Source organism: Muscardinus avellanarius, assembly GCF_963383645.1.
Source record: "Muscardinus avellanarius genome assembly, chromosome: 11".
Lineage (NCBI taxonomy): Eukaryota > Metazoa > Chordata > Mammalia > Rodentia > Gliridae > Muscardinus > Muscardinus avellanarius.
In genome coordinates this window covers 26,747,684-26,771,011 of record NC_137797.1, presented here as the reverse complement: position 1 = coordinate 26,771,011, position 23,328 = coordinate 26,747,684, and the positions used below count along the sequence as shown (strand labels likewise).

The following is a 23,328-nucleotide window of genomic DNA, read 5'->3' as shown; positions in this document are numbered from 1 at the left end:
CGAATTCGTTTTCACAGTTGTAAAGGGACCAAGTAAACAGTCATTAGCGAGGCTGGCGAGGAACCACGTCTTCTCCACGGGGTACCTAACACCTCCCCGGCTCCGCTGCCCGAGGGAAACCTTCATAAAGGAGCCCAGCGCCCGGCATCTTCGTATCAGCTCCGGATATCAGCATCTGGCTTCTGGTTGCTAAGAGACACCGCCAGCTACTTCCTCCAATCAGCACGCACCTCTTTTCGTCCAATCACAGAAGCCGACAGAGCTGTGGTGCGAGGTGAAAGGTCAGCTGCTATTTGGCGGCCATTTCTCTTGAAGCTCAGCGACTCGGCCCGGCGGGAGCTGCTCTAGGCACGAGGCACGGGCGGCACCTGGGTCGGCGGCGAGCAGCCCGCAGCATTCGCGCGATTCGCGATGGTAAAGAGGAAGACGTCCTCCCGAGAGCGGGGAGGGAGGCTGGGCGGCCCGCTTCGCCCGGCGCGGTGCTAGCTTCGCGCGTTTCCCATTCATCCGCGCGAGTGCCGCCACCCGGGCGCCCGCCGCTTTCTGCTGCTCCGGGATTCCAGGCGCGCTCTCCTTTCGGGCGAGCCCTTCCTTCTCCTCCAGCGCCCCTGCTCCCGCCTCCCTCTTTGTTTAAATCCGGACCCGAGCTGTTCTTGTCAGAGTTACAGGGTGGGGGTAGGACTTTCGCTTCTCGCCGCTCTCATTCCTTGATGTTAGGAATCCCCTCCCCTACCCCTGTGGACCGCAGAGCCCGGGCTTTAGAGTTCATTTACTTGACAAGCCAGTATTTGTCGATCGTAGACCATCTGTCAAATAGTATTCTTATGCGCTAGGAGCATGGGGTGCAAAATACTAGTGCACCCCATATTCTCCCCACTGTTCTAGATTAACTCGGTCGGATGTAGGAAGTAGACATCAGTAAGAGAAGTAGACATTAGTTAATAAATATCCAGTTGCAAATAACTGTAAGCGCAAAGGAGGAAGACAAGATGCTGGGAGGCGTTTTACAGGAGGCATTTTGGTGTGGTAGAGGGCTGGACAGGGGTGGCCTCCCTAAGAGGTGGAATTTTAACCTGAAAAGCTGGAAGAAGAGTGGGCCAAGCACAGAAAAGAGGAGCGTAGGTCATATGACCGAAAAGCAAGGTTAACCAGTTAGGCTCTAACTGGAACTGGCAAATCTACAGCTGATTGCAAGAATAGCGCTTCTAAAATAGGTCATATTAGGAGGTAAATGCAATCGGAAGCCATTCAAGCATTTTAAGCAGGTATATAATATGATTTGATGTATACTTTAATAGTTGCCTCATGGTTTAATAAATGAGTGAAAACTGGAGACCGTTCAGGAGGTTATAGTTTTCTGTCTGTTCAAGATCACTCTGTGCTAATATTAAAGGGGCTTAATATCCAGGTCTCTTGATTCTTTCCTTTCTTTGGGATGATGGATGAGTAAATAAGGGGAAACCTCTAAATTCACTGGGAATACTATGAGTCTGCAGAATAAACAAACTTTAAGGTGACCAGTAAAAAGCACTAGTAAAAGCTAGGCGTGGTGGCACACGATTGTAATCCCAGCATTTGGGAGGCTGAGAGAGAAGGGACAGCCTCAGCTAATTAGTGAGACCCTTTGCAACTCAGTGAGACTCTGTTTCAAAATAAAGAATAAAAAAATAGGGCTGGGGGTGTAGCTCAGAGGTAGATGCCCCTGGGTTCCATCCCCAGGACAGCAAAAAAAAAAAAAAAAAAAAAAAAAGAAAAAGAAAAAAAGAAAAAGAAAAAAAGAAGGAAGCACTAGTAATTATAAAAAGTCAAATAAGACCTAGTCCTTGCTCACAGAATTAAAGTGAAAGGCTGTCACTTGTGTATTTTGTAGCCTTGTTGTTTAGGATTCTCACTGAAGGTACTGAACTGTTTCAGTGTCCCTTGGAATCATCTTGTTTCACTTTTTCCCTTTGGAAATAACCTCTTATTTTTTAAACTTGAGTCATAATGTGTTTCAGGCAACTTGGATTGATTTAGCACCCTATGCATAGCATACTCCTCTTAGGACATTGTGATATGCAATGTAATTATCTATTTCTGTGCTCCTCCCTCCAAGATGATAGATGTGTGTGCACGAGCACACACACATGCAAGCATGCCTTTTTCTTTGTTTTTTAGAACTTGGAACAGTAAGCAATATACAATTTCAGTACTTCTGAAGTACATAATGAGTATTTTGTTTTGATGAGTTGAAGATGAAATTGGCTAAGTGATTATTTCAATTTCCCTGGTGCTCTTAAATAAAAAATTAAAGGTATGTAGTAAAGTAATAAGGAATTAATATTTTGCTTTATTTAACGCCGGGCGTGGTGGCACACGCTTGTAATCCCCGCGCTTGGGAGGCAGAGACAGGAGGATCGCGCAGGTTCAAAGCCAGCCGCGCTGGCTTAAGAGACCCTGTTTCCAAAAATAAAATAGGTCTGGGAGTGTAGCCCGGAGGTAGAAGGGCTTCCAGGAACCCCAGTACCACCGAAATATATATATATATATATTTTTTTTTTTTCTTTATTTAAATGCCATAAAATACCGATGGGTAATGTGGTGTAGAGTAGGTGGTGGGAAACTGAAATAAGGAGAATGATCAGTTAAATGCTTTCTTTGTTCTTTGCACAGAGTTTACCCCTCAATCCCAAACCTTTCCTCAATGGATTAACAGGAAAGCCAGTGATGGTGAAACTTAAGTGGGGAATGGAGTACAAGGGCTACCTGGTATCTGTAGATGGCTATATGAACATGCAGGTAAGCTGAAGAGATACAGAGGTCTTAAGATTGTATTGTATATTTGGATGTATGTATTGGGCTGGGGATTGAATTTAGGGCCATTCTACCTCTGAGCTCCACTCCCTGACTTTTTTATTATTTTTGTTTTGAGGCAGGGTCTTGTTAAATTGCTGAGGGCCTCACTAAATTGCTTCTAGCCTGGAACCTCTGATCTTCCTGTCTTAGTTTCCCAAGAACTGGAATTAAAGACGTGTAACTCCATACTTGACAGATTGTATTTATTTTGCTTCATCTTATTCCTCAAAGGTTTTAGGGTGATTAATAAGAATACACACAATTGACAAACAAAGCAAAATTCAGGAATAAAATTAAGGTCAGGGAAAATACCCATTTACTAGCTGTGAGGCATGGGGTTAAATTAAGATCCAGCCACAGATTTTACTTAGTAGTTAAAGTAAGAAGAGCTTTGACATTTGATTCATAACACCATAAGGGAACCACACTCCTTTACTAGGGGAGGTGAAACTTCCCAGCACTTAGGTCTGAAAGAAAATTTTCAAGTGAAATTCTTAAATTTTCCAGTGAGTGCTAAAGGCACAACACCAAATTGAACAAAAACATTTCATGGGAAACAGATCAACCATAGGGATTTATAACCTGACTTCATGTTAAACTATTTTCTGTAAATAGTTCAGCCAGATTCTTTTTTCCCTTTGCAATTAAGTAGTTTCTTCTTCTTCCTCCTCTTCTTCTTCCTCTCCTTCTCCTTCTCCCTCTCCCTCTTCCTCTTCTTCCTCTTCTTCTCTTGTGGTACTGGAGATGGAACCCAGGGGTTATCTACCTCACTACACCTTCAGCCCTTTTTTTATTTTTTTATTTTGAAACAGCGTTGCACTGAGTTGCAAAGGGCTTCACAAGTAGCTAAGGCTTCTGAGAACCCACGATCATCCTGTTTCAGCTTCCCAAATGCTGGAACCACGCGCATGCTCCACCACATCTGGCTCTTAATCCATCATTTCTTTTCTTTTCTTTTCTTTTTTTTGGGTGGTACTGGGGTTCTTGGAAACGCTTCTACCTCCGGGTTACACTCCCAGACCTATTTTTATATTTTTATTTGGAAACAGGGTCTCTTAAACCAGCGCCGCTGGCTTCGAACCTGCGTGATCCTCCTGTCTCTGCCTCCCAAGCGCGGGGATTACAAGCATGCTCCACCACACCCGGCATTAATCCATCATTTCTAATAGCTCTTACATACAAATGAATTGCCTCAACAACCACATGGTTAAAAATGAAACCAGATTTTCTGAGTTTCAGAGGTTCCTTTTTGCTTCCTACAGGAGAGGGAATCACATCCTATGGTAGAATGAACACACTGGTGTGTTTGAAGTGCCTCATGTCACATCTCTTAAGCCTGTTTTTCTTTCCCTTGTTCACTGGCCTATATGAAGGGAACTTTTTTCTCTCCCTCTCCTTTTGTTTATCTTCTTGTGATCCCCAGATGGCACTGGTGATTATTTTTTAAAATTGCTAGTTTATGCCGGGCGTGGTGGCGCACGCTTGTAATCCCCGCGCTTGGGAGGCAGAGACAGGAGGATCGCGCAGGTTCGAAGCCAGCCTCGCTGGCTTGAGAGGCCCTGTTTCCAAATAAAAATATAAAATATAGGTGTCTGGGAGTATTGCCCATAGGAAGAAGGGTTTCCAGGAACCCCAGTACCACCAAAAAAAAAAAAAAAAAAAAAATTGTTAGTTTATAACCCATACGTAAAAGGAAAGCTAAACATATTGATTTTAAAATTAGAAGTAATAGTTTCCTGAAATAACTGCAATGGTTACTCCTAGCTTGTTTTCCCTTGTTTGTTAGTACATGAAATTTTTTCCTAGTTCTCTGATTTGGTTATTGATCCATATATTTTAACCATAGCATTTGCACATCTACTTGGATATCTCAATATTAGTCATAATGCTGTTTCTCCAAGAAAAGTTAATGTCTGGTTCTTAAGAACTGAATTTTGGGAAAATTTAATTATAACTTGTAAATTAGAGATTGCCTTCCTCTAAATTCTGTTTTGATACCAAATAGAAATATTATATGAACTTATGTTGAAACAAACTTTATTATATATATTTTATTATATATATTTATTATATATTTTACATCCATGGATGTTAGTTTTACTGAATGTTTATATGAAACCAAAAAGTACTACAATAGTAATAGAAAGCTAGTCTTCTAATTATTAATTATAGATAAAATTTGAGTTGTTATAAAAAGGTCTCAGTTAATAAGTTCTCTCACCAGTATTAGATGTGTTATATTATTTTCCTCCTATGCGGTCATGCTAATTTTTTGTTTTTTTAATTTAAAGCTTGCAAATACAGAAGAATACATAGATGGGGCATTGTCTGGACATCTGGGTGAAGTTTTAATAAGGTAAGAAATAGTAATACTATATGTAAGGAGATACTAGTTAGCATTCAATATGCCTGTTTAAATAAGTTAGTGCCTTATTTTGCTTTTTAATAGCTATTAATTTAGCATAAATTAATAGTCTTTGAGACTTAAGGTCCTCAAAGTTGTAAATTTGTCAGAAGTAAGATTTATACTTTTTAGCTATTCATCCTTAAGGTTTTCTAGTGTTAGTATTACATTTTCTGTTCTTAGAACCTTTTTCTAAGTTGTGGGAGCTTAGTTTTGAATTTTAATTTAGTCTGGGTGGTAAAAAATTTTGGTATATTCATTTTCTATTACAAGTAAACCTCCAGATTCTAGTAATTACTCCATAAAGATGTCATTTATAATGACTACATGGTAAAATAATAAAAGTACCAAGTGCTTTTTAACAAATGTGGAACTTTTTTTTACAGTAGAAAGAATTATATAATGTAAAATTGTCATTCAGTATTTTCATAATTAAAAAAAAACTAGCAATTTTAATTCAGATCATATATCATTTCTGACTGAAATAACAAAATGGACTGTTTCTATTACAGGTGTAATAATGTCCTTTATATCAGAGGTGTTGAAGAAGAGGAAGAAGATGGGGAAATGAGAGAGTAGAGCCTTTTGTGGGGAATTTTTTATATATATTTCTAGATAATAAAGATGTTTGTTTTTCAACTTGACTTGTGAACTATTAATATGCAGATATTTACGTGTAAATATCAAATGTTGAAATAATTGAAAGGTGGTTCATAGAGCTAATGCTTTAAAAGACACCCAACTTTATTCAAGTTGGTTTTCTTATGTAAGCCTTTTTTCTTTTCTGAAAGGGATAATTATACAATTTGGAAATTTTTTTTAAGGTAAATATCATCCTTTTTCTTGTAATTATATATTAACTGAGACCTTTTTAAAATAACTGTTTCTTTTAAATTTTTGAGCCACTTTTAACACATAAACATTTTCTTAGTATTAATATGTACTCTGTTACTTTACCTAGTAAAATACATGTTAATTCTATATCAATCTAAGCTAAATAATGTACATATTATAGTTAAAACATCTGAAAATTAAAAGGATTGTAGCAGTGGCACAACAGAAGTCATGAACTAATATTTATGCTGAAGGTGAATGGTTCACTTAGTAGAATAAAGTTTTCTGAATAGAACTTAATGTGAAGTAAAAACCTATCTCACTGTTATCTTGTGAGACCAGAGTCTCATAGTTTTCACCTAAGTTTTAAACCCCTCAGAACTCTTCAGATATTTTAGAGTTGTACACATTGTTAAAATGTATATTTCTTGGTGATAGCAGTATGCTATGAACTTCCCTATAGACCAGGTAAGAAAATGTTATTTAAATTTTTCTGTAGTCAGAGATGTTATACTCTGACATTATTATACTTGAGTGGTCATTCCCCATATAGTTATGTCAGTGAACTAATTTGCATGTGTATCTCCAATGGGGAATATAGGTATAAATGTTTAGCTATATAGAATAATACTTTCAAATAATAAAAAGCTTCAGCAAAAGAAAACTCATTCCCAATTCTATAGCCTGCAGAATAAGGGGCCTGTCTTCCTTGAGTTGGTTAGGTTAATATATGGGGCAGAATATTGCCATTACCGGAGGCCACAAATATATGTAAAACAATTTGGTAATAAGATGTACTCCCATTCAATTGAAAAAATATTCTTCCTCCTGTGATTTTGTTCTTGTATCAGTGGCCAAAAGTAGTTCATGTTTGTTACCAGATGCAGGTTTTGAACGATACATAAGTTTTCGTCCCAACTGAAACAAAAGAAAAACAAGCTTAACCCTTTTCTATTGAGTTATATAAAATGCCAATATTAACTTGATATTTATAAGGAATAATATGGCTTAGAGTATTAAGTTACATGATAACATGTAATGGGTATCTAACATGCTAGACAAACAGCAAGTTGAGTACCCAGAGTATGTGGAAGACAGAAATTAGGTACTGTGGGAAAATAGGGAAATCTAGGATAAAGTCATAAAAAAGCATGTGGCTCAAATAAGACTGCCTAGAAAACTACCATGTCAGCTTTTCTAAGCAGCCACAGAACAGCGTGCCACGGCTCTTTGTGTTTCCTCCACGGTTGGAAGGTAGTGCTCCCGTGTGTGGCATTTAGAAATATTACATTAAGCTGGGTGTGCTGGTGCATGTTTGTAATACCAACATTTGGGAGGCTGATACAGGAGAATCGCAGTTCCTGGACAGCCTCAGCTATCTAGTGAGGCCATTTTGTAACCCATTGAGACCCTGTTTCAAAAAGAAAAACTCGGGCCGTGGGTGTAGCTTGGAGTTAGAATGCCCGAGTTCCAGCCCCAGTACTGCAACCCAGTGATCCTATTGGCTTATCACTTGGGATCACACACACACACACACACACACACACACACACACACACACCCCTTTCAAGGTTTGTTTTGTTTGCTTTTATGACAATTTGTGTAAATTAAATGGATGAGGCAACTGCTGTGTTTTGTTGGACTTTAGGTTTTGTTTCTGTGGTACTGATAATTGAACCCAGGGGTGCTCTGCCAGTGAGCTACACCCCCATCTTTTTTTACTTGGAAACAGGAGCTTGCTAAATAATCGTGGGCGGGCCTAAAACCTGCAAACTTCCTGTCTTAGCCTCCCAAAATACAGATGTGTGCCACACTGCACCCAACTTGGACCTGAGGTTTGATGGACGCCTCCACTGTGTTTCAGAAGGGACACTACATTGTAGACAGTGAGACCAGAAAAGAAGTTATGAGCAAGAAAAAGCAATTCACTGCAGTTCAACCTGGATCATTTAGAAGAGCGAGGTGTTCACATACTGACGTGGCTGGACCCGTTAGCAAAACACAAACCTTTTTCTTCGGCTGTGCTACTGCCCTTTCCAGAGCGGCTTTTAGCCTTTCCTCCTGGTGTCTTTGTTTTTCTTTCATTTTCTCTTCACGCAACCTGTCAGAGGAGGGGAAGAACATTGTATAAATTCTTCTAAAATGCATAGATGGTTAAAAAAAAGAGACAGACCTACATCATCACCATTTGGTAATGAACTATCTAAATAAAAGACTTCCCATAACGCTGGCTTTTGAATATTCAGGCAAATTTCAACTGGAAATCCTCTTTTGAAATGGGAAGAAATTCCATTTCCACATTATGGAACAAGTAAAATCCACCCAGATCTTAGTCTAAAATAAGACCAAGCTTTTTCCTCGCTCCATTTACATTTCAACACTCTGTGCAACGGCCATTTGGATTGACTTCAGGTTATCTCCTACCCCTGCCCTTTAAAACCTTAAGTGTAACATACATACAGAAAAGTACACAAATCAAAGTATATAGCTCAGCGTATTACCCAAAACTACTTTCCAGTTCATCTTGGATGCTATTCTTGATTTAAGACTACTAAATACTATTTGCTTACTTGTTTTAGGGTTCTTGTGAGGAAAAACTTATACAAATTGTCTAGTAAGAGGCTTGATGCAGAGTAGGCGCTCAAGTGACAGCTAGAGCTGGGCTTGGTGGTACATGCCTGTAGTCCCAATACTGGAGGCTGAGACAGGAGGATCAGAGGTTCAAAGCCAGCCTCAGCAAGTAGTGAGACTCTTATCAACTTAATGAGACCCTGTCTCAAACTAAAAATAGGATAGGGCTGGGGGTGTGGCTCAGAGGTAGGATGCCCCTAGGTTCAATCCCCAGTCTGTCTGTCTGTCTGTCTGTCTGTCTGTCTGTCTGTCTCTCTCTCTCTCTCTCTCTCTCTCTCTCTCTCTCACACACACACACACACACACACACACACACACACACACGAGGTGATAGCTAGCCGGGCATGGTGGCACACACTTGTAATCCCTGCACTTGGGAGGCTGATTCAGGAGGATCGCACAGGTTCGAAGCCAGCCTCAGCTACTTAGTGAGGCTCTCAGCAACTTAGTGAGACCCTGTTTCCAAATAAAATATAAAAGGTCTGGGAGTATAGCCCAGAGGTAGAAAGCCTCTGGGTTCCACCCCCAGTACCACACACACACACACACAAAAAAAGAGGTGATAGCTATTTCATGGACTTATATGATTATAACCTAAGTGTAAGGAAGTATACAAGCAGATGGAGATAATATTTACAGAACACTTAAATGTTAAATTAAGTATTATGTTAGGTGTATCCAAACCATGGGGGGGGGGGTTTAATGGGACTGGGGATTAAACTCGGGCATTCTACCTCCAGGCTACATCCCCAGTCCTTTGTTATGTTTTGTTTTTGAAACAGCCTCAGTAGTTGCTGAGTCTAAGTTACTGAAGCTATCCTCAAACCTGTGACCCTCCTGAGTTTCCCAAGTACATGGATTACAGTCATGCACCATGTCCAGCTGGGAAGTTTTCTTTTTAATAAGAATGAAAATAATTGAGATTAGATTTGCGCAGCATTGCCAAAATAAGTTGTAACTGTACTCCGAAGAAAATATCTTCGCTACTGTAAAGAACATGCAGGTGCTGTCAATCATTAGTCATCATGGGATCATCTTAGTTTGCTTTACATTCAATAAGGTCCCATCAGGATCACCTTACTATCTCCTGGACTTCATGTCATATGAGAGAAACAGTATCACCCATGCACCAATAATGTAAACAATGATGTAATATTAGTGGCTAATACTCAAAAGCTTATGATATGCCAAGCGTGTTCGGTGCTTTTACATGGATTATTTAATCCTCACATCAACCCTATGAGACAAGTACCACTATCACTGCCCCTTGATGGGTAAAGAAACAGTTTGGGCAGGTTATGTTACCTGCCTGCCAAAGGTAAAGTTGTAGACAGTTGAACCTGACTTGAACCTGGCAGGCAGCTTCACGTCCATGCCCACGGCTCCAGTACTAGGTGCTTTTTGAGACAACATTATCCACGTATAAACAACCCCTTCATGCCACGTTAAACAAGCAATTGTGTCGTCTCGATAATGTCGTCTGTAACAGTATGGACATTAAAGTCCTTATTTGCTCAGTGTGGAAATGTATAAATCCATGCATTTGGAAGCCCCAGTTAGGCTTGGGTAGGGTTCTGGGATGATGATCTGCACAAGGTTTTCTGGAGGAATAAATGCATTAAAGTGTAAGTGCTCAGTAGATGTTGGCAGTTAGGCGCTGAGAAAAATCCTGATTGTGTGGCCCTGATTTTCAGAACACTCCTTCCTAGATCATCTCCTTGTGGTTTTCTGGGGAAAGGTTTCTAACCCTATGCCCAGGTCCCTTCCTTGCAAGTGCAATTCTTCAACATGGCAGATCTTAAAAAATGTTCAGACAGCAGGGCGTGGTGGGGCACGCTTGCAATCCCCGCACTTGGGAGGCAGAGACAGGAGGATCGTGCAAGTTCAAAGCCAGCCTTGCTGGCTTAAGAGATCCTGTTTCCAAATTTAAAAAAAACCCCGGAGATAGAAGGGTTTCCAGGAACCCCAGTACCACCAAAAAAAAAAAAAAAAAAAAAAGAATGGTCAGACAAAGCCAGGTGAGGTGGTGCAACCTTGTAATCCCACTATTTGGGAGGCTGAGACAGGAGGATCATGGTTTGCAGACAGCCTCAGCTACTTAGTGAGGCCCTTTGCAACTCAGTGACACCCTGTTTTAAAATAAAGAATAAAAAATTAGGGCTGGCGGTGTAGTATGGAGATAGAATGCCCCTGGTTCCATCCCCAGAACCACCCCCCCCCAAAAAAAAAGCAGAAATTCAGATAACAACTGTTCACCATAAAGCATCCTGTTTCTATGCTCAGACATCCTGGGTCAACCCATACTATGTCCTTTGCCTCCAGTTAACCTTGTTCACCTGGCTTCTTTCCTTCACAGCGCTCATTGCCATTGGTAATAATAACACATTTAGGAAAATATTTGGATGGAAGTGCCCCCCAGTTCAATAAAAGTTCTATGAAGGAGGGTAGGGCTGGCTCTGACTCCTGCACTGCATCTCGGCGGCCATCCCTGTCATACAAGAGAACTGCTAGATGTGGACGCCAAGTGAAAGCAGCCACTTGTGAAGTCATCCACTATAGATAAGAAACAGTGACTGTACTTTTGCCGCCGCTCCTTCTGTTTTATCCTCTCGATGGCATCCACGTTTTCTTTGGGGATGGATTCAATGAGGTCACTCAGCTCCACCAGGCGAGACTCTACTTTGACCAGCTTCTGAACCGGGTTCATGCTGCCAACCTCAGCATCTCCAATGCAGACTTTATACACTTGATTAATTTTCTTACTAAGTGACTCAATCAGTTTTTCCTGAGATTGAGGAAAAAAGAAAGAGTAGGAAACATAACATCACTATTGGGTTTGTTACTCAATGAACGGAAGATTGCACTTCACTGTGTTACAATAAGAGTCCTTTATATTCTGTTAGATGTCCCCATCCCTCCCTCTGTCTCTCCCTCCTTCCCTTTTTTGGGGTTGGGGGCTGAACTCAGGGCATCACTGCATGCTAAGCACATGCTCCGGCCCGGAGCTACAGCCCCAGGCCCTTAATGTTTCTTTTCCAAAAGAAAGACTCTTAATAGGGCATCAACCAGTGAGAAAAGGCAACAGGGTATATCATAATCTGTAGTCGGATCATTATCACAGTTAACACCTTGGATTATTTTCTCAAAACATACTTAGCTATAAAAAGTTATAAGTCTATTTGTGTCCCCCATGGCATAACATGTGAGCTCCTTTTTGTGTTTCTTCTTATTGCTAGATCTGTAATTTTTCTGAGTGAGTTACTTGCATGCATCCCCTATCTAGACAGACCACTCAGAAGGCAGGAGAGCTACTTCATTTCCTTACACTTGTATCTGAACCAGTGCCTTACGTGTAACTGTACACTGAATATGTGTTTGATAAATGAACGAATGAGTGAATGAATGAATGAATTCTCAGAAAAATGTTGGCAAGCAGATTCCCAGGATGGCCTGCCAGAGGCTTTTTAGACTTATTTTCATGCTTTCAATTTGGGAGCTTTTGACATAGTCTAATCTAAACAGAAGCTTAGGCCAAACTTTGCTGATCCCTGTACCTCGCCACTGCGCCGTTTAAACTGTTGGTGGAGATTCTTGAGCTGGTAGGTAACTTGGACCGGGATCAGAGAACTGTCCTCCTCTTTCTCCTCCTCTTTCTCCTCCTCTTTCTCCTCTGTGAACTTTGCTTTCACATTTAAGAGGGCCTCAAGAAACTTCTGGGCAAGGAAAATCGCTTTCTGGGTAGCATCCTGCCCCCATGCCTGCTTCTGCTCAAGAAGATGAGAATCACCATAAAGTCGAGAACAAACAGTGCACATCTAGAACTGGGGGAAGCCCCTCCTGGAACCACAAACTCCTGGCGGAGCCACCGCCATTTAATTAAAGCTAAAGCCTGATGCGGTGAGTAGCCTTCCAGAAGCTCATCTCTCCCACCTCTTGGTTCACAAGTCCTCTCATGATACTGCTTACCATTACCCTCCTTTCTCTCTCTCTCTCTCTCCGTAAAGACTTGTATTTCCTAACTTTAAAAACATGGCACTTTTGGAAACTTGGCGAAATAAAAAATAATAGAAAGAAGCAAAAATCTTCTAGTTGCCATAAAGCTTCCTTTTCCCCATCCTTAATATAAAATGTATTATGTTTCCCGTTTACATAACAGCGCATTCCTTTTAGGAGACATACAAATATAAAAGGAAAAAGCACATCAGGGGCCAAAATACTGCCTACTGATGGAAATTGAGCCTGTATTGATTGTTAATAAGAGCTGTAATAATTGCTAATAGAACAAGTTTTCATACTTAGGCAAAACAATAAAGTCATTTTCTCTGTCTCTAAGCCGTCAGCCAAAGGCTGCAGCCAGGGTTGACCTTGGTCAGCTGAAAGTTGGCTTTTAGCTCAGCTGAACGCTGAATGTTAAAACACAGACCCCTACACTTAGAAAAAGAACTATATAGACTCTCACAACAGTTTAGACTAAAGTTAAAACATAAAAAGCAAGTTAAGCCGGGCGTGGTGGCGCATGCTTGTAATCCCTGCGCTTGGGAGGCTGAGACAGGAGGATCGCCCAGGTTCGAAACCAGCCTCAGCTACTTAGTGAGGCTCTCAGCAACTTAGTGAGACCCTGTTCCCAAATAAAATATATATAAAAAAAAATAGGTCTGGGAGTATAGCCCAGAGGTAGAAAGTTTCTGGGTTCCACCTCCAATACCAACAAAACAAACAAACAAAAAACAAAAAGATAAAAAGCAAGTTATATTAACCCAATATTAATTACTAATTACACAAAAGTTATAGCTCAAAACCTCCATACTTTAAAAGACTATATTCCTGTGTCTTTTCTTTATTATAAAACAAGTTTTCAACATAATAAGTAACTTCTAGCAGACAGAAATAGAGAAAGGCTGAGAAGTCAGTAAGGACACAAGTGGACAGTACATGCCTTAAATTTCAAAGCAGGCATGTAGTACGTAGCCCCTGACCTTGCTAACCAAGTAACACATTTTGATCAGTGATCTAACAGAAAAGGCGCACACAGGAGAGATAACTGGTGGGCCTGTGTCTGCTTTTGGTGGGAAATGCGGACCATCGGCTAAGCAGGATGGGAGGAAGGAGATAATGAATTCTTATAAAAAATGTTATGTGTTCAGAGACTTCAGTGTCTTACTTTCAAGGCACTCCACTGAGTCCTTCTGATGCTGTGCTTTGATTGTTCCGTCCCTTCTTTCTATCTTTGTAATAACAAAACTTTGCTTAAGCATACAGCAGTGCAGTTCTGGCTATTTTTCTAAATTAGCTAAGAATAAGAACCCATGGAGACATCTCAAACTGTTACACCTGCTATATATGAAAAAACAATCTTGCTGCAATGTAACTCAAAGCAGAAAAAAATACATTATACTTTATTGAATAATTGTTTTGAGAAAAAAATTAATATGCAAATGGCTAATAGTTCATGGAAATTGCTGAAGGAGACCCTGAAACACTTAGAATGAGCTTTAGAGATACCAGCAATGGCCTTTCAGGATGTCTGTCCCTAGCTGTCTCTGTCTCTCTCATCTCATTATCAAACAGGAAAGAAGAAAAAAGTCTTAATATAAGAGCAGCTTTAGGAAATAATAGAAGGAGATTAAAGAAGATAATGTGTGAGAAAGAGATTGAGGGCCTGGCCCAAAGGAGCAAAAAGTAAAAGAACACAAAGCAGAGACCAACTGGCGACGGAACGCTGTGTGTGAGCCCGATCCCACAGCACGGCCGAGCCCGCAGCGCGGTGAGGCTGAGGCGGTGGGGAGCGGGCGGGACTGTGGAAGGCTGCCCGGAGGAGAGCAGAGGGCGGCAGGTTCCTTTCCACAGTGAAGGGGAGGTGATGGGATGGAGCCGCAGCATTTGGGAAGAATTGCTAGAAGCAACAGGAAGGGAGGGGAGCCCCAGCCCCAGCTTCCCGAGATTCTAACCCCTGTCTTTCTGCCACGCGCTAATTACACAAAGCTCCCAGGTGAACTCCACCAGCTTCTTCTTGTTTGGAAGAATAAAAATCAGAGATGGACACGTTCTACAGAATGTTCTATTTCATGTTCAATGAAAAACAACGACTCCCCCCCCCAAAAAAAAACACCAGATGCAGCTCACAAATATAATAGTGAGAGAAAGGAGGGAAATTACAGGATTCCATTTCTGTAGAGTTCAGAATCAAGGAAGTGAGTTGACAGTGAGGGAAGTCAGGACAGGAGACGGGAAAAGGGAACGAGGGAGGTTTCTGAGGTGGCTGGTAACAGTCTGTTCTTGGGGGTTTAGGGGGTAGTACATGGAGTGTTCACCTGAGAAAGTTCCTTAGGCACATTTATGGTTTATGTACTTTTAAATGTTACTACTTGAACTTAAATTTTATTTAAAAAATGGAATACCGAATTAAGGGATTAAATATAGTTAAAAGAATAAAAGATTAGTAGTTATAAGAATAAAATATTCATTATATGATTATAGCTCATACACACACACACACACACACACACACACACACACACACACATATATATATATATATATATATATATATATATATATATACTCTTGAGTGCTGGGGATTGAACTCAGTGTCATTCTACCTCTGAGCCACACCCTCCCAGCCCTATTTATTTATTTTTATTTTATTTTGAAACAGGGTCTCGCCAAGTTGCTCACACTGGCCTCAAACCTGCAACCCTCTTGTCTCAGCCTCCTAAATACTGGGATTACAGGAATGTGCTACCACACCTGACTTGATAATTTATGAATGTCAAAACGAGGTGCATCACTCCAGCTATATCTTCTCCAGCTAGAAAAAAAAAAGCTTGATAATGATGGCAGTGCTGGGATTGAGCCTAGGGTCTTAAAAATGCTAAGTAAGGGCCCTGTCGCTAAACTACATCCCCAGCCCTTCTTTATGTTCATTTTGAGATAGGGTCGTGCTAATTGCTCAGGCTGGCCTGAAACGTGGGATCCTCCTGCCTCGGTTTCCTGAATCACCGGGATTGTGGGTGTGCACCTGGCTTGGAAAAAATATCAGGTGCTACTATATTCATTTACTAATAAAGGATTGGGCTTTGTACATTCTGAGGGCTGGAAGAACAGCGTTAGGGAAGCAGGAAGATTCTAAGGAAAGAATACTTGTCAACTTTCCTACTCCACCTCCTCTTCCTTATCCCACCTTCATGTTTTTGGGAGACTGTGGTTATTAGCTCCATTCTCCAGTGTGTACGGTGAGATTTGGCATGAATGTCAAACTTGTACTTGTGACCCCAAATTTTATGGATAGTTTTTTTTTTTTTTTTTTTTTTTTTTTTTGCAGTACTGGGGATGGAACCCAAGGGCATTCTGCCTCTGAGCCACACTCCCAGTCCTATTTTTTTTTTTTTAAACAGGGTGTAAGTTGTAAAGAGCCTCACTAAGTAGCTGAGGCTGGCTGCAAATCTGCGATCTTCTGTCTCAGCTTCCCAAGTAGTGGGATTACAAGCGTGTGCCACCATGCCTGGCTCCTGGAGAGTTGTTAAAAATTTCAAATCATGAGAGGCTGAGATGGGAGGATTTTGGTTCAAGGACAGCCTCAGCTACTACTTAGTGAGGCCCTTTGCAAATCAGTGAGACTCTGTTTCAAAATAAGAATAAAAAATAGGGCTGGAGGTGTAGCTTGGAGGTAGAATACCCCTGGGCTCCATCCCCAATACTGCAAAAAAAAAAAAAAAAAAAAAAAATTCAAATCAATTCCTCCTTCTCTATTTAGGGATCTGGTTGCCTCAATGTTTAAAAGTATTGCGAACACCACCTTTTTTTTTTTTCATAGTTGCCCTAAGCTTGGATGAGAGAGGCTTTGGTGGGGTGGAGTAGGTATCACCTACTTATCTGACTTTTCACATGTCAATCACCCTCAAGTGTCTATCAACAGATGAAGTGTAAACAAAATGTGATAAATTCAATGGATTATTGTTCAGCCTTAAAAGGAAATGCAGTACTGATGCATGCTACAGCTGGATGAGTGTCAGAGACGGGGACTAAGGGCTGGAGGAATGGGAGTCAGTGTTTAATTAATATGGAATTCTACTTTTGCAAGTCTTTTTTTTGAAAGAGTATTGGAGATTGGGATCAAAACAATGGGCCGGGTGTGGTGCTTGTAATCCCCGCACTTGGGAGGCGGAGACAGGAGGATCATGCTGGTTCGGAGCCAGCCTCCCTGGCTTAAGAGACCCTGTTTCCAAATAAAAAAAATATATAAAATAGGTCTGGGAGTGTAACCCGGAGGTAGAAGGGCTTCCAGGAACCCCAGTACCACAAAAAAAAAAAAAAAAGGTTAACATGTAGCTGGGCGTGGTGGCGCACACTTGTAATCCCTGCGCTTGGGTGGTGGAGACAGGACGATTGCACTGGTTCAAAGCCAGCCTCACTGGCTTAAGAGATCCTGTTTCCAAATAAGAATATAAAATAGGTCTGGGAGTGTAGCCCGGAGGTAGAAGGGTTTCCAGGAACTTCAGTACCACACACACACACACACACACACACACACACACACACACACACTGGTTAGCATGTAGCCACGCCTGGTGGCGAATACCTATAATCCCAGTACTTGGGAGGTTGAGGTAGGAAGAGCGCAAGTCTAAGAACAGCCTCAGTAACCTAGAGAGACCTTGTTTCAAAAAATAAATAAATAAATAAAAGGACTAGAGGGGTAGCTCAGACATAAAATGCCTCTGGGGTCAATCCCCAATACCAATAAATTAGTAAATAACAAACAAACAAATAAATAAAGTTAGGATGTTAAATTTTATGTTGAAATGATGAAAAAATTCTAGAAATAGTGAAGATTATGATATGGCAAACGTACTCAAATGCCATCGGCTCGGACACTTAAAATGGTTAGATGGTCAATTTTATGTTTATTTTTTACCACATTACAAATGGTTAATAAGACAGCAATGATGACTGGATGGTGAATGTGCCCAACATTGCACACCTCACCCTAGTAATGTGTGCATGTGAAGGAGCCGTGGGTAGCTTTTGCTTTCTGAAACCCCGCCCCCCTGTGGGGAGGGAAGGACGGGCACCTTTTTCTGATGCGGTTCTCCAAATCGAACTCAGACAAATCAGATTCATAACCCTAAATGTGATATTAGCCCCACATATTAGCTTTGAAGTTTTATTTTACCGGAGGTTTTTTGGAAAAAAAAAAAAAGTATCCAATGGAATTTATTCTGGGCCTAAAACTAACAATCATTTATTCAACAAACATTTATTTAACACTGGCTGGATAAGGACACTAAACAGCCCTAACTAAGAAGAATAAAATGATCTCCGCACTTGGAGATTCACAGATTTGGGAGAGAGGAGCTTGTCAATCAATACATGGACCACTGTGTGCTGCGGTAATGAGCTTATCGATTCTGGACCAAGGAGACTGAAATCTATTACAGTGTTTGACAGATTTCCATTCAGTGTTGAGTCACTGTTAATTATGTTTATTTCCTGTTTCTTTTGCTAGATACTTGCTCTTTGAAATGCCACCGACATGGTCACAGGCAGTGAACTGCTTTCTGTATATGCTCTGACAGAGGAAATATATTTTGAGGGGAAACGTCAATCTCATAGTTTGTAATAATTAGAGCAGCATTTCGGGGAATGGGACTGAAGCCAGGGACATTCTACCTCTGAGCCATTCCCACATCCCTTTTTATTTTGAAATAGGATCTCAAACTGTTGCTAAGGGTCTCACTAAGTCGCTAAGGCTGACCTTGAACCTGGGATCCTCCTGTCTCAGCTTCCCAAACACCGGGATTACAGGTGTGTGCCACCTCTCCCAGTTTAGAGCAATATTTTTTTTTTTTCTTTTTGCGGTACTGGAGATAGAACCCAGGAACATTCTATCTCCGAGCCACACCTCCAGCTCTACTTTTTATTCTTTATTTTGAAACAGGGTCTCACTGAGTTGCAAAGGGGCTCACTAAGTAACTGAGGCTGTCTGCGAACCCAGATCCTCCTGTCTCAGCCTCCCAAATGCTGGGATTAGAAGCGTGCGCCACCACGCTCAGCCCTAGAGCAACATTTTAAGTGACATTCAGTGCCAACTGGAATGATTCCTAGCTAGTCAATTGTCTATTACCTACTAGCAAGATACTTCCAGGCAAGTTTTCTTCTGTCTTCCATCTGGGAGTTGTAGTTTGCTTTCCCCCCAGTCAAATGCTTGGTAACAAGAAAGGCAAGTTATTATTCTCATGAACTAAAATGAAGTCATCGCAGGCGAAGACCGATTACCTGAGCATCTGAATTAAATTCTCCAAAACTGAAGAGCCTGGACCTCAATTCCAGTTCTGCCGCCTTCTCCTCTTCTCTTACACAGTTAGCCTTGAGCATTTCCTTGTGCTCCAGCAGGAACTCGATGTTGCTATTTCTGTTGCAAAAGAAGAAAAGACAGGCTGCTCCGCAACTCTTGGTTTGGTGAAGGGGAAATGGCCATCAGTCAGGCGCTTCCTGGCTCTCTGGATCCTGTACCAAAACCCTGTGTCTGGCGAGCCAGAGAGGAGTCACGTTCCAAGACACCGCTCGAGTACACACAGCTTGCCACAGTGAAGAAGATAAGGGCTCCGCGCTGCTTCTAACTCCCACCACAAGTCATTTTTCTTCCCCTCCTTTACGCGTGTGACTCCCCTCGGCCCCCCAAACCACAGCACAGCTGAGGTGCCAGGAGGGCAAGTTGTGGGGTGATCTGTGTGTTGTCAAATCTGGTTGATCATCAGAATGTCTGGGGAACCCCCAGCTCCCTCACCCTGAGATTCAAATACAGCTCTAGAGAGAGATTCTTATCTAGACTCTTCTTTCCTGCCTGTTCCCACCCACCATGTCCCCAAAGATCTTTTGGGGGGTGTCACCCCATGCTGGGAGGATTGAGGAAGATGAGGGCTCAAAAGACAGAGTTTTTTTTTTTTTTAGTATCCCAGAGTGAACCAGAGTCATTCCACCTCCAAGCTACACCCCAACCCAATTGTATTTCTTATTTGCAAACAGAGTGCTCTCACTAGGTTACTGAGAGCCTTGCTAAGTTGCCAAGGCTGTATTGGAACTTGCAAGCCTCCTTTCTCAGCCTCCCAAGTATGGGGATTATAAGCATGCGCCACCATGCCTGGCTTGAATGGTTTCTGATGTTAAACATAGTGTGACCTGTTATTTAGAAAGGGTGGTGTCTTCTGACCCAGAGGTCTGTCCCCATAAAGGGTCTACACATTTTTATAATGGGTAGATATAAAGATCTCTTTGCTATGACTTGAAAGCCCTTTCTCAAATAAGGAAGAACTTGGTGAGTTATCACATTCAGCCTCCTTCCCTTGACACAAAGTCCTCCTGTCACAGCTGTGAAATAGAGATAGGTGCATTTTAAAATGCCATCATAGAAAATCACAGGAAATTATTTTGCTGACTTGAAGCCTAATAAAATGCATTCATTAACATTCAAAGCCTGATTTGAATAAGGAAATGAAAGCTAACCAGGTGATAGGGTGAAAACTATATCAGGTAAATTTTAAAGCAACAGTTATCATTTTAATTCTTTTTACTCTTCTAAACATTTTTTATTATTGTTAGCTAGGAAAGTATTTGGACAAGTGAAAGAAAGTAGGGACAAAATTAAACAAAAGCCCATCTATTCTGTGCAAATATAACTTCCACCTTTTATGCCCACAACGTGAACTACTGTTAATAAAAAGCCCAGCCTAGATCCCAAGGGACCACGGGATCTATGAAATGCTGGACCAAGGCTTTGGTCAGAAATTACATGATTGGAGCCGGGCGTGGTGGCGCACGCTTGTAATCCCCGCGCTTGGGAGGCGGAGACAGGAGGATCGCGCAGGTTCAAAGCCAGTCTCTCTGGTTTAAGAGACCCTGTTTCCAAATAAAAATATAAAAATAGGTCTGGGAGTGTAGCCCGGAAGTAGAAGGGTTTCCAGGAACCCCAGTACCACCATAAAAGAAATTACATGATTGACCAAATCCACCTGTTTCTAGTGACTTACATCTTATCCTGTATAACTTTTTCTCTTTTGTTTACGTCTTCGAGATTTTCATCTACATCTTGGCAGTACTGGACCAAGGTGAGGTTCTGCTCTTCCAGCTCGGTAAGGACTTGAAGTAACTCTTCTGGCTCCTTGAAGTAAATCTCGGGCTCCTAGTTAGTCAGCAATGAAGACTGTAATTGGCTTACACATCTGACCTGTTCTCTTCCCCTCGCCTTATCCCTTACAGGTCACATCCCCACAGCTCCCCAGGCTGGGGACCAGCCTTCAACACACGGGCGTTGGGACATCCTAGAACCCAGCTAGAGCAATGTCTGACTGCGAGGGAGACGGCAGAGAACTGTACGCACACCTCAGCTGTTTCCAAGTGAGAGCTGCTTCTCAGGAAGAGGGCGTTTTAGATATTAGGAATGGGGGGAGGGAGATGGGAGAAATTAGGAAAAAGAGAAGGGAGTAAAGGGACAGGAAAAGAGAAAGAGGAGATGGAGTAGAAGAGGAGAAAAGCAAGAAGAAGGGATAGAAGAAGGGAAGCCATGTAAAGGCCACTTTCTCCCTACACTGCAATTATATTTTCCAAAAAAATAATTATTTTTGCGGTACTGGAGATTGAATAGAGGGCATTCTACCTTCGAGCTACACCCCCAGCCCTATTTTTATTTTTTATTTTGAAACAGGGTCTCACGAAGTTGTGGAGGGACTCACTAAATAGCTAAGGCTGGCCATGAAATTGAGATCCTCCTGTCTCGGCCTCCCAAGTACTGGGATTATAAGCATGCACCACCATGCCTGGCTTTATTTTCCAAAAATTTAAGAACAAACCTATAGTACTTAAAAAAAAATTTTTTTTACAAAGATGACTAGGATTTATTTTACTCCCATGTTCATCATTTTTTATTTTTAGTTCTTAATTTATTTTGGTGGTACTGAGGATGGAACCCAGGGGCTTTTCTACTTCTGGGCTATACTCTCAGACCTATTTTACACTTTTTTGGAAACAGGGTCTCATTAAGTTGCTGAGAGCCTCACTAAGTAGCTGAGGCTGGCTTCGAACCTGTTCAGTCCTCCTGTCTCAGTCTCCTAAGCACTAGGATTACAAGCGTGCACCACCATTCCTGGCTCCTCATTTTTTAAAAATAATAACCAAGAAGTAAAAGCAACCTAAATATCCATGCATGGATGGATGGATGGATGGATGAAGAACATATGGTGTACACATAATATGGGATACTGTTTAGTCTTTAAAAAAGAGGGATACTTAGGGGGCTGAGAAAGGAGGATCACAGGTTCGAGACCAGCCTCAGCATCTTAGTGAAGCCCTCTGCGACCAGTGAGACCCTGTTTCAAAAAAAAAAAAAAAAAATAGAATAGGGCTGGGTTGTAACTCAGAGGTAAAAATGCCCTTTGGTTTGATCCCTAGTACCACCAAAAAAAAAGCCAACAAACAACAACAACAAAAAAAAAAAACAACCAAACAAAAACGAGGGAAAACCTGCTCTATGCTACAATATGGACAAACTTTGGAGGTATTATGCTAAGTGAACTAAGCTGTCACAAAAAAGACAAATACTATACGATTCCATTTGGAGGAGCTATCAAAAGTAGCTATTCTCTTAGAAAGTGGAATGATGGTTGTCAGGGGCTGAGGGAGGGTGGAAAGGGAAGGTGCTCACTGGGTATGAAGTTTCAGTTCTGCAAGAGGAAGAAGTTCTAGAGATCTGTGACACAAAAAATGTGTGTATAGCTAAGTGTAGCTGACATTATATACTGTCCACTTAAAGATGGTTAAGATGCTAAGCTTTATGTTATGTGGTTTAACGCAATTTAGAGAAAAGGATGACTTAAATAAGGCGTGCTATATATAATAATGTGTAATTTTTATTTCTCTTGACTTTCTGTGTTTATGTAAGATGAACTAAACTCAAAATCAATTTTTCTGCAAAAGAATGTTTTTTTTTTTTTGTGGTACTGGGGGTGGAACCCAGAGGCTTTCTACCTCCAGGCTATACTCCCAGACCTATTTTATATTTTATTTGGAAACAGGGTCTCACTAAGTTGCTGAGAGCCTCACTAAGTAGCTGAGGCTGGCTTCGAACCTGTGCGATCCTCCTGTCTCAGCCTCCCAGGCGCGGGGATTACAAGCGTGTGCCGCCACGCCCCGCTCCAAAAGAATGCTTTGAAGGCCTCTTATCTTGCAGTGCAGTTCCCCATATATCTCAAACACCAATACAATGATGAACAATCGGAAAGTGGCAGTTTCACAGGAAGGCTGTAGATTATAGATCTCCCCCAAATCGTTACCTTCTGATAGACATTTATTGCTCGTAGAGGCGCTAACGACAAAGCTACGCTATCGAAGCCCTATTTCCTTCTGGAAAGTTTATAGAATGTTTGGAGTGGAACATTTTGATTTCGGGAGAAATCAACAGCTATATGTTTCACCAGACACAATATTTAAGTCGAGAAATAGAATCTGGTTACCAGATCAAAGTCTATGTTATCATCTAGAAAGAATTCCAGACTGTCTTCTGAAGCGACGCTTTCAGGCCGGCTGTCAAAGGAAAAAAGAATATGTCTGATTTCTGAGCCGTGTTCTGTCGA

General features: G+C 41.4%; 2 protein-coding genes across 2 annotated transcripts in view; one reads left to right on the top strand and one right to left on the bottom strand.

The window, feature by feature from the left end:
• Positions 1-370: 370 nt before the first annotated feature.
• SNRPF (small nuclear ribonucleoprotein polypeptide F) lies at positions 371-5,818 on the top strand (the record flags this gene model as incomplete). The annotated part of the gene is made up of 4 exons (XM_080705073.1): positions 371-414; positions 2,653-2,778; positions 5,127-5,191; positions 5,752-5,818. The coding sequence occupies exons 1-4, from the start codon at positions 412-414 to the stop codon at positions 5,816-5,818; spliced, it is 261 nt and encodes an 86-aa protein (XP_080561199.1). The 5' UTR covers positions 371-411.
• Positions 5,819-6,877: 1,059 nt separating this feature from the next.
• The window catches only part of CCDC38 (coiled-coil domain containing 38), a gene marked incomplete at both ends in the record, with an annotated part of 44,330 nt that continues 27,879 nt past the window's right edge, over positions 6,878-23,328 (bottom strand). Inside the window, 6 exons of the mRNA XM_080704817.1 lie at positions 6,878-6,991; positions 8,081-8,174; positions 11,284-11,489; positions 18,980-19,115; positions 20,731-20,882; positions 23,209-23,278. Coding sequence (XP_080560943.1) covers positions 6,878-6,991; positions 8,081-8,174; positions 11,284-11,489; positions 18,980-19,115; positions 20,731-20,882; positions 23,209-23,278 — 772 coding nt within the window. The remainder of the gene's footprint in view (positions 6,992-8,080; positions 8,175-11,283; positions 11,490-18,979; positions 19,116-20,730; positions 20,883-23,208; positions 23,279-23,328) is intronic.